This window comes from Leptodactylus fuscus, chromosome 7, assembly GCF_031893055.1.
Source record: "Leptodactylus fuscus isolate aLepFus1 chromosome 7, aLepFus1.hap2, whole genome shotgun sequence".
NCBI lineage: Eukaryota > Metazoa > Chordata > Amphibia > Anura > Leptodactylidae > Leptodactylus > Leptodactylus fuscus.
Window position 1 is genome coordinate 105946812 of NC_134271.1, and position 12272 is coordinate 105959083.

The following is a 12272-nucleotide window of genomic DNA, read 5'->3' on the forward strand; positions in this document are numbered from 1 at the left end:
TACGCAGCAGACGGGAAAAAATTCAATGGAAATGCAGAGTAGAACAAGCGAGCCCTGATTAGAAAGAGTTTATGGGGAGAAGATCGTCTCCTCTACGCTATTGAGTTGGAAAGTTTAACCGGGCACTAGATTAATGATGTAATGGTTTCCATGGATAACGGTTAACTTTACTAAAAGTAGACTAAATAGGATTATGTGTGAGCATGATCTGAGGGCAGGCTGTTCAGTAAATGGAGATGGGGCGATGGTTCATGTTCTGAAAGGGAAGTCCAGCTTAAAAGCTCAACTTTTCCAAGAAGACCTATCTGCCTTTTTTCTTGGTGTGCTATTCATAATGAATGAGATTAGATTAAATTAAATGAAAATAATACAGAGAAGCTATGGAAGGAAATATGGAGATCTATTACACCAGTAAATAAGGCCAGATTGATGAAATAAGTACCAAGTGTTACTGATTTTATACTTTAGTTTTAATTTATACATTTTTGATTCTTTATATTTTTATAGTTTCTGGAAAAGATTTAGACCTTAACCAAGTCTCATGTTCACAGAATCCATAAACTTTCATACTACAAACCTAGAGGCACATTGTCTGGTTTCTCTAAACCATATTGGAGCGACTTTTTTCTGCCTCTAGAGAAGAAAAGCTCCATAACATAGTATCCACTGAAAGATGAAGCAACTCTGTTCTCAGGTTCGAAATAAAATTACAGGACAAAATAGACTTCAAGTCAATATATCTCCATTTGGATCAGAGATACTTGGCGTTCAAGCACGATATCACAGTCTTAAAAGTTCTGTATGGGTCCAGCACTCAGCAAGGTTTATTTTGAAGGTAGCTGTGACCATTAAAATTATACATCATATAATATGATTGATAGATAGATAGATAGATAGATAGATAGATAGATAGATAGATAGATAGATAATCATAAATACATCTTTGGCTGTCGCTGCACCAACAAATGAAATCTATATGCAACAGGCATATAGTGTCATTATAATTTTAGTGACTATAATTTTAGTCCCCCACATCATTGCAAGCAAAGGCCTCTGGGAATGTCGGGCATGATGTTAAAGGGAGCACCCTCTATTGGGTTGCATGACTGAGGCTCTGTCTTCCTAATTACATAATGGAAGACAGACTTGCACATCCTCAGGGAGCGCCCTCTATTGGACCCCATGACTGAGGCACTGACTTCCTAATTACACCATGGAAGACAGATTTGCATATTCTTCCCATGTATAATTTTAGCAGATAATGACCTATTAAAAAAAAAAAAATCTGCAGCGGTACCGGCTGCTGACGGACCCCCTAATGTCCTGGGCCTTGTGGCTGTGGCTCCACGTTGCGGGCCAAAAGCAAAAATGCGTGCTGCAGGTAAACCCACGCAGGCAATGCACTGTAGTTTTTCCCGCAGTCCTTTTCACAGTAAGTCCGCAGAGGTTTCTTCTGTAGACTTTCTGCTTTCATTATACCTATAGGGAAACTGTTGGCTTTTCCGTGGGTATAATTGACATGCTGCAATTTCTAAAGCCTGTAAAATGCTCCGGTCATGGGTCTCACATTGTTTGCACCAAAAAACTGTTGTCAAGCAGTTAATAAATTCTCCCCTATTATAAGAATTCATTATTGATAATTCACAATTATTCCATCTTGATCAATGTGTTATGCATGCCAATGGTTTGGCAATTCATCCTAGTCTCCTATTGCTACGTGATTACTTGAGGTATGCTGGTACTTCTTGCTTACACCCAGTTTTTGGTTTCAAATAAATCTGGACTTCTTTTCAGGCTGGGTTACTTTCTATTATGTTAGTCTATGAAGAAGGGAGGAGTAGGATGCGCTTTCTGGAAAAGGCACTAAAATAATTGCTGCTGTTACTCTGTTGTGCTCTTTTAACACTGCTAGGTTATAGATAGGAGGCTATCAGCACACATAAAAAGGCAATACATGAATTAAGCAGCTACCTACTACCTACTCCTACCTACTTATACCACATAGAACTCTATGAATCAAATCAAATAAAAAAAAGCTTTATTGGCACGTCCGAATAGAAATTTGGCATTGCCAAAGCAAAGAGTGTATGGGGGGGGGGGGGGGGTTGGGTTGGTAAGGAGAGTGGTTGGTATGGGGGGCATTGGATTGGGGCGCATGGGGGTTGATGGGTGATTAGAAGGGGCAGTAATGGGATATAACAGTCCATGGGGTCTATGTGTGAAGCTGAATACAGAAACAATTCTTAAGTCAACAAGCAGTGAGATTGAAGATAAGGAGCAGGAGAACAGTTTAATAAGAGGTGAAGGAAATACATCTAATTAATACAATAGATTCCAAAGTTTCTTATATTAAAATGCATTATGAAAAGTTGTTTATAACTTTAGGTAAACTTTAAACAAAAATTATATCTATAAAAGGGTGATATACATTTGTATTTTTAACCAAAGCATAACTTTTTGTATAATCTTTCTACACTTTACATTGCTGGACAAGAGACAAAAGCCTTACCTCCCCACTCCAACCTGAGGAGTTATCTGTATCATCATGTCCTTCAAAGCTATTGTTGCTGAAAGCGGTCTCCATCTCCTGACTTCCTTCTGTGACCTGACGACTACAGATGGACGCAGCCTCTTGTCTGGCTGCACTTTGACTCCCACCAGCCACTGATGCTGGGGCAGAGTGTATGGATACATGGTCATCTTCATTGTAGGACTGGTAACTAAGAACATCCAAGTCTAAACAGATTAGAAGACCACATTTATTCAATGAATCCAATCTATATCAATCTATGACTTTTGATTCCCTTCATTAGATAAGGTAATATCTAGTAAAAAAAAAAAAAAAAAAAAACCTCACAATGTAAAAATGCACAAACATAAAAGCTGTCCGTGATGCACTGTTGATAAAAAAAATAGCATTCATGAATTTAAAATAATAAAATTAGCATTTCTAATGATTCTGGGCCATTGTGCATAACATGCATTGAGAATTTACAGGAAAGTTCCTGGTAGTTTTATCCATTAACACAGATGAATGGTCTACTGACATCTTAGGAGGCCAGTGTGACTTCGATGACAATTATCTACCTAATGGGAATATTTGCACATCTACTTTTTTGTTTACTTTGTTATTTAACTATACTTATTTTATGGTAAGTTTCCATTACTCTACTGTACATTTTTGGGAGAAGGCAAGCAACCCCGGATAGGGATCACAAATTACTATATGTAGTATCCCTGCCCAAGACAGATCAGCATCTTCTTAGAAACTGTCAATGTCAACTTTGTAAACACATAGTTCTTCTCTCCATGTCAGGCTAGGGCATGTGTAGTATTCACATCATAACACATAGGGGTGTCAATCCAATGTCCTAATCCTAATGCTCTGCTTTTGAAGGTTTATAATGTTTCATGTTTGAGTAGGGGCCAGGAATTGCCTTCCCATGAATTGGGTTACCCTATACCAGTGGTTATGGATGGTTTACCCTATACCAGTGATTCTGGATGCACAGAAGGTCAAATTCTACTTTATTGTATGGGTTCTAATATTGATCACAATGTCAATATTCTAATATTCTAATATACATATTGATAAGGCTCTTGTCACATTAGTGTTAACAAGAGTCTATAGGGGATTTTAGCCCAGTCTATGGGGATTTCAAGCAAGAACAGTATTATTTGAAGAGCTATTTTTGTTGTAAATTATGAAAGCTAGACAAAACCTCAACCAACCCCATTAGAGTCAATAGGGTCTATCAGGATTCATAGGTATCTGCTCATAAATGGATCAGACATAGTGCTCAATGCTCCAGTATAGGCAGCAATATTCATATGTACAGAGCCATAAAAAAACATAAGTACAGATATTATGCATCAAAAGCAAATAATAGACTCTGAAAAGACATAAAAAGCCAAAGATACAATGAAATACATGAATGCTGGCGGCAAATAAATGAATGCATAAAAAATGAAATGTACAAAGATAAATCAGAACTGTAAAAAGCAGACAAAGAGGCGAAAGAAAAAACATAGAGACAAAGATGAATAAAATAAGGTAATGCAGCTCAAATGGAGTGAAACAAAGAACAAAACAAAAAGTTGCGAGAAATAATGTGATTCTTCCCATGCTCCAAAATGTCAAAATGCTGCAGATTCAAAACAATATCCCAGCAATACCTTCACATTCAGAGGCCTCTGTGCTCAGCTCCTCGTGGTTTGACAACAAGCGGCTGAACTTTTGCTTGCCCTCAGAGCCGGCCTGTGTTGCCTTTTCAGACACTGTGGAGCGAAAGCTTTGAGAACGCGACACTGATATCTGAAACTGCTTAAACACTTCTTCATCACTGTCTGAAGATGTAGTTAGCTCCTCATCTTCCCCATAACTGTTCACTAGGAAAGATAAAATACAGCGTCTAGACTTTCCTTTAAGCCCAGTAAAAACCAGCAGATGGCCTGCATCCCATAGTTTCCAAGCTGCAGGAGGTCCATGTACCCATGGTCCTTGGATTCGGTACGTAGTGACCACATCAAAACTCACAGCTTGGTCTCCATTGGTTGCAGCAACCTGACTTAGATCCTTGTATGACTGACCTGGAAATGCAAATACATGTGGTATACCAGTGGTCTTCAACCTGTCGTTCTCCATCTGTTGCAAAACTACAATTCTGATCACCGTCAAGATATGCTGGGAGTTGTAGTCTCACAACAGATGGAGAGCCACAGGTTGGAAACCTCTGCTGTATACTATGATGATGCATTTACTGTTTATTCGGGTATTACATATTTATAAATTAACAATTCATGTCTGTTTTTATGTGAATAGACCCATAGACATTCATTGGGTTTAAAACATTTGCGTAATGTTAAGTCTTTTAAAAATTGCTGTGTGAGGGTTCAGTGGTGCCCGCGGCCCGAATATTAGATTTTCAGAGCCCATTGGGTTGTTTGAAGTCTCTGTGCTCTGCATGTGAGAGCTGGAGTATCAGCAGATGAGGCTGAGTGCACAGACTGTTAGCACCCTGCTGTACTCTGAAAATGTAAAAACAAGGGCGCCAGGGGACCCTCATTTAGGAGTGAGCATGTTTATCCAGTGTAATGCATGCACTGTGACAACTTTCTTTTTCCATATAACCCATTGAGGCTAAGATCCCAAGGGACATCCCGCAGAGATGAGTCTGAGGAGTCTCATTGGACTCATCTCTGGTGCTCCCAGGGTCTGTGCAAGTCTTCAATGAAGCTCAGCTTCACTGCACAAGTGCCGGAGATACAGGGCATGCGCTATGAAGGTGAGGGGTAATACCCTGGCTACAGTGAAGAACTGCACTGGCACAAAGAGTACAGCAGAAGGGTGAGCATAAAGCTTTTTATTTTTTATTTCAGGCACGGATGGCTTTAGAAAAGGGCAATTTGGGACTCTAAACCCCAATCCATGAGGACCTGTTGGTGGTTTAGTATTCCAAACTGCCCTTATGGATTCCCTATGGCATAACTGCTATGATTTTCCAAGGGTAATACTTTATTTTGCTTAATAATTATATCATCAAATAACCTCTATGCACCTGCAAAGCAGAAATAAAACTGTTACAGGGTAATACTAAATAATAATAATAATAATAATAATAATAATAATAATAATAATAATAATATTTTTAATATATTATTATAAAGATTTTTTAATTTCAGAGTTTGTCATGCAACATTATATTTTAGTGTATCTGTCACTTGTAATCCTGTTATGCAATGAACTCCAGAAACAAGAAGACTATAGTCTGAATTTAGTTTTGGATGCAAGAGGATTAAAAACTTAAAATTACTGCAAAGAACAGTAAAATTCCTTCAATTCGGCAAATAATATGCTATAAATTGGCATAATCCAGGTTTATTTCTATAACACAAAACACTGTGATAATCTGGAATATTTCCAGTCAAAAACCAGAAGACAAAGGAGGAGTTCTAAGTGGTTTTACCCTAATTTATTTAACCATATTATGTTATCTAATACTGCTATGCCGCTCTGCATTTTGGGTATTTATAAAATGGCGTTAACTAATGCTATGCCTCTTTAAAGGCGTTGCACTATATTTGCTTTCTTTCAGAAACAGTGCCACATCTTTCCACTGGTTGTATCTGGTATTGCATCTCAGCTCCCTTATCTACAATAGAGTGAGTTATCCTATACAATTAACCATAAGCACATTGATCCATAGATTGATAAAAGGTTCACAGTTCATATACAGTTGTCAAGCAGGAAATATTATCCCACTTCCACCCCAATTCTAAAATATATCTTTCTTTCCAAATTACCAATAAACTAAAGCCTAGAGTAAAGGGTGCAGATATTAAAATTTGGAACCCTCCCCCCTGAAGCACATATACTGTAACTGTATAAGGTGACTAGATAAGATGACAGTGATGTTGGACAGGGCTTTTCCTTTATAAGGCTTGTTTTGGCATCAGTGTGTTGCTGCCATCATCACCAGCGGTCACATTGTACCATTAATGTATATGGTACTTTACCAAATTTTTGGTAATTGTTGCTTGCAAATATATTTAACCCCTGAGTATCATATATCATGGTACAAAACACAATTAGGACCCTAGATTCTGTAGTTTTTACTGTATCCTGAATATGTCTCAACTGTAGGAAGTCAAAAAGCAAACACCAAATCCAAATAGAAATTCTTCAGCGTGGCAATCCATCAGAAATCCGAGGATAAATCAATATGCCCCTTCTCCTTCACTGACATTCAGTAATAGACTTTGGAGAACATTCAAGACTCTCATGTGAATAATAGCAAGGTATGTACAGCGCCTGAGCCACAAGTGCCATTATATGTCCTTGAATGGGAAAAAGAGGGGCTCTTCAGAAAAGCCTGCATGGTATAAAAGGCCAAGATATGCTATACGTTATTCTATGCTATGGCTGAAAAGTACTCAAAGAAACATTTTCATGAACGTCAACAATGGGAATATAATGGATTTCGCTCTTGGTTACTCCTGGATATGATACACTTAGTATCTGGTCATCAAAGCAGCCTCACACTGGGACTGAAGTGCAATGACTGATGTGAAGTGGCTATAGAGGACGTGGGCATGCATAATGGCAAGCCTTTAGCAGGACACATCCAGCAAACCTCCGCTGTTCACAGGAGACTGCAGGCTATAAAACACCAAAGTGTATATTGAAACGTGAATGTCCATATACAAAATTCTAAGGGTAATCCTGAACCTGGGGGTACATATAAAAAAAGGTAAAGCAAACATTTAGGCCAGGGCCCCATGGCGGCAAAAAATGCTGCATTTTACAGTACCTGCAAAGTAAATAGGATTCTGGATAATCCTATCTACATATTGCAGAAAAAGATCTGTAATGTAAAAGCTGCAATTATACAAACGCTCAGATTTTTGTAAATTGCAGAATGTCAAATATACTGTACCTATGGAAACGCTGGTATTTTATATATAGGGACAGAAAGGAAAACTGCAGATTTTCTGAGAAAAACACTGTGGAAAAAAAACATGATGCGTTTCCGCCTCGGTCTTTTCTGCAGCATTTTTGGCTGTGGCTCAATATGTGGGGCCTTAGCCTTAGACCGGCTTCTTGCGTCCCACTAAACAGCTGATATAACAAGCCACTATTTTATGACATTGGAGGAATATGGAGATCCATTAGAAGCTCTTTAAAGGGAACCTTTCACCATGAAAAAGCAGTCTAATATTATGGAGCAGGATGAGCTGAGCAGAGTGATATATAGTGTTGTAAGAAAAGATTCAGTAGAACTTTATTCAGTTAAATGTCTGCTCATTTTGGGCTTATCAGCGATTGATGGCTGCCTCTGTCAGTCACTGTGTAGGACCGCCCACTGGACTCCTAAGATCAGAATGAGCAGAGATGTAAAGGAGAAGAGTTATACCGGAACTATCTCTACTAAACTATATACCTGTATCACTCTGCTCCCCCAGCTTTAGACCATGCTGACTGCAGATTATACTCCATTTTCACGAGGTTCCCTTTAATAGCTGTGGGGGTCAAACTACCAGAATTCCCCAGTTGTACATGAAAAAAACAGCAAAAAAAATATTCCTGGCACAAAGATGCTCCTGGCTACCTACTGTGCTGTGCAGGGGACTACAAGACGGCCCCGTGAGTAAGTATACACAAGACAGGGAACTACAAGACGGCCCCATGAGTAAGTATACACAAGACAGGGGACTACAAGACGGCCTCATAAGTAAGTATACACAACACAGGGGAGTACAAGACAGCCTCATGAGTAAGTACCCACAAGACAGGGGACTACAAGACAGCCCCATGAGTAAGTATACACAAGACAGGGGACTACAAGACAGCCCCATGAGTAAATATACACAAGACAGGGGACTACAAGACAGCCCCATGAGAAAGTATACACAAGACAGGGGACTACAAGACGGCCCCATGAGTAAATATACACAAGACAGGGGACTACAAGACGGCCTCATAAGTAAGTATACACAACACAGGGGAGTACAAGACAGCCTCATGAGTAAGTACCCACAAGACAGGGGACTACAAGACAGCCCCATGAGTAAGTATACACAAGACAGGGGACTACAAGACGGCCCCATGAGTAAATATACACAAGACAGGGGACTACAAGACAGCCCCATGAGAAAGTATACACAAGACAGGGGACTACAAGACGGCCCCATGAGTAAATATACACAAGACAGGGGACTACAAGACAGCCCCATGAGTAAGTACCCACAAGACAGGGGACTACAAGACGGCCCCATAAGTAAGTATACACAAGACAGGGGACTAAAAGACGGCCCCATGAGTAAATATACACAAGACAGGGGACTACAAGACAGCCCCATGAGTAAGTACCCACAAGACAGGGGACTACAAGACGGCCCCATGAGTAAGTATACACAAGACAGGGGACTACAAGACAGCCCCATGAGTAAGTACCCATAAGACAGGGGACTACAAGACGGCCCCATGAGTAAGTACCCACAAGACAGGGGACTACAAGATGGCCCCATGAGTAAGTATACACAAGACAGGGGACTACAAGATGGCCCCATGAGTAAGTATACACAAGACAGGGGACTACAAGACGGCCCCATGAGTAAGTATACACAAGACAGGGGACTACAAGACAGCCCCATGAGTAAGTATACACAAGACAGGGGACTACAAGACAGCCCCATGAGTAAGTACCCACAAGACAGGGGACTACAAGATGGCCCCATGAGTAAGTATACACAAGACAGGGGACTAAAAGACGGCCCCATGAGTAAGTATACACAAGACAGGGGACTACAAGACAGCCCCATGAGTAAGTACCCACAAGACAGGGGACTACAAGACGGCCCCATAAGTAAGTATACACAAGACAGGGGACTAAAAGACGGCCCCATGAGTAAGTATACACAAGACAGGGGACTACAAGACGGCCCCAGGAGTAAATATACACAAGACAGGGGACTACAAGACGGCCCCATGAGTAAATATACACAAGACAGGGGACTACAAGACAGCCCCATGAGTAAGTACCCAAAAGACAGGGGACTACAAGACGGCCCCATAAGTAAGTATACACAAGACAGGGGACTAAAAGACGGCCCCATGAGTAAATATACACAAGACAGGGGACTACAAGACAGCCCCATGAGTAAGTATACACAAGACAGGGGACTACAAGATGGCCCCATGAGTAAGTATACACAAGACAGGGGACTAAAAGACGGCCCCATGAGTAAGTATACACAAGACAGGGGACTACAAGACAGCCCCATGAGTAAGTATACACAAGACAGGGGACTAAAAGACGGCCCCATGAGTAAGTATACACAAGACAGGGGACTACAAGACAGCCCCATGAGTAAGTATACACAAGACAGGGGACTACAAGACGGCCCCATAAGTAAGTATACACAAGACAGGGGACTAAAAGACGGCCCCTAAGTAATTATACACAAGACAGGGGACTACAAGACAGCCCCATGAGTAAGTACCCACAAGACAGGGGACTACAAGACGGCCCCATGAGTAAGTATACACAAGACAGGGGACTAAAAGACAGCCCCATGAGTAAGTACCCATAAGACAGGGGACTACTAGACGGCCCCATGAGTAAGTACCCACAAGACAGGGGACTACAAGACAGCCCCATGAGTAAGTATACACAAGACAGGGGACTACAAGATGGCCCCATGAGTAAGTATACACAAGACAGGGAACTACAAGACGGCCCCATGAGTAAGTATACACAAGACAGGGGACTACAAGACAGCCCCATGAGTAAGTATACACAAGACAGGGGACTACAAGACAGCCCCATGAGTAAGTATACACAAGACAGGGGACTACAAGACGGCCCCATGAGTAAGTACCCACAAGACAGGGGACTACAAGACAGCCCCATGAGTAAGTATACCCACAAGACAGGGGACTACAAGACGGCCCCGTGAGTAAGTATACACAAGACAGGGGACTACAAGACAGCCCCATGAGTAAGTATACACAAGACAGGGGACTACAAGACGGCCTCATAAGTAAGTATACACAACACAGGGGACTACAAGACAGCCTCATGAGTAAGTACCCACAAGACAGGGGACTACAAGACAGCCCCATGAGTAAGTATACACAAGACAGGGGACTACAAGACGGCCCCATGAGTAAGTACCCACAAGACAGGGGACTACAAGACAGCCCCATGAGTAAGTATACACAAGACAGGGGACTACAAGACGGCCCCATGAGTAAGTACCCACAAGACAGGGGACTACAAGACGGCCCCGTGAGTAAGTATACACAAGACAGGGGACTACAAGACAGCCCCATGAGTAAGTATACACAAGACAGGGGACTACAAGACGGCCTCATAAGTAAGTATACACAACACAGGGGACTACAAGACAGCCTCATGAGTAAGTACCCACAAGACAGGGGACTACAAGACAGCCCCATGAGTAAGTATACACAAGACAGGGGACTACAAGACAGCCCCATGAGTAAGTATACACAAGACAGGGGACTAAAAGACGGCCCCGTGAGTAAGTATACACAAGACAGGGGACTAAAAGACGGCCCCGTGAGTAAGTATACACAAGACAGGGGACTACAAGACGGCCCCATGAGTAAGTATACACAAGACTGTGTAATATTATTTTAATATTACTGTGTAATATTAGCTTTCCGCTGCCATCTGGGTACTAAGTAACTGAAATTGTGTCAATCTGCAGTCGTCACTTAGCCACATATCCAGATCATAGCCTGCCATAAAGTGAATCCTGTATTTCCCTATACACAGGGAAAATGTATACTGCAATATTGAGTTACACTTTGAAGCCTGTCCTATAACTACTAGATTGGATAAATACAGTCATGGCAATGATGATGTGTAGGCAGCTGAAAATCAAGGTTAGGAAAATGTACTCCCACACACAGCCATTGCCTCACCGTGTAAGCTGAGAATCAAAAAATTCTGGAGAGGCAGAAGAATCTGATAATCAGAGGGCTGTCAGTCATGTGTACAGGTTATCATGTAAGTCTATGTAAATGCAGCCATTGTTATACAACACAAGTGTAGCAGAGCTGAAGTTACACTTAACCATTTTCTTTGCACACAGCAGATATAACTGTATAAAAGGCATAGATACATTGGGCACCATGATGAGATGGCAAACTCAGCTCTGCTACATCTGTGCGTGTACGGCACAATTCTAAAATACTATAGTTAAATGATAAATTATTCTGTACTGTAATGCACTGCAGGACACATACGGCTTGTGTGAATTTTATTTCTATCTTTATATTATACACAAACAACTATACACAAAATTACATGCAAAATAAGACATCAATTCTGTGTCTGTGCCAGTGTACTTGCGCATCTCACTACCGTGCAATGTTGGATGGAACACAGGATCGCTGCTTTATATCTTACAAATCCCCTTAGGAGTCCTTGAGTGTAGGACAGACATTTTATTATTAAAAAAAAACGGCTTCGCGGCGGAGAACATAAAAACGCTCACCGGCACTCACAGCTGGACCCGGTCTGACAGCTTTCCGTCTTCTACATGCGGAAACGCGTCACAATTTTTTCTGCAGAATCTTTCATTGTGTTTTTTATTACCTTACTATATCTATAAGGAAACTGCAAGCTTTTACGCAGGTAAAATTGACATGCTGCGGTTTTCAAAAATGCAGCTTTTTATGGCTTTTTTTTCTGCAATGCGTGGACGGGACTAGTCAGAATCGCTTTGCTGATACTGTAAAA

At 41.1% G+C, this 12272-nt stretch overlaps 1 protein-coding gene across 3 annotated transcripts in view; it reads right to left on the minus strand.

The window, feature by feature from the left end:
* Positions 1–12272, minus strand: part of SYT16 (synaptotagmin 16) — a 71891-nt gene that overhangs the window by 15317 nt on the left and 44302 nt on the right. For 2 of the 3 annotated variants that reach the window (XM_075282762.1, XM_075282763.1), the window contains exons 3-4: positions 4177–4389; positions 2510–2736 (exon numbers count right to left, since the gene is read on the minus strand). In XM_075282762.1, coding sequence (XP_075138863.1) covers positions 2510–2736; positions 4177–4389 — 440 coding nt within the window. The remainder of the gene's footprint in view (positions 1–2509; positions 2737–4176; positions 4390–12272) is intronic. The other variant, XM_075282761.1, reaches the window with a different exon arrangement.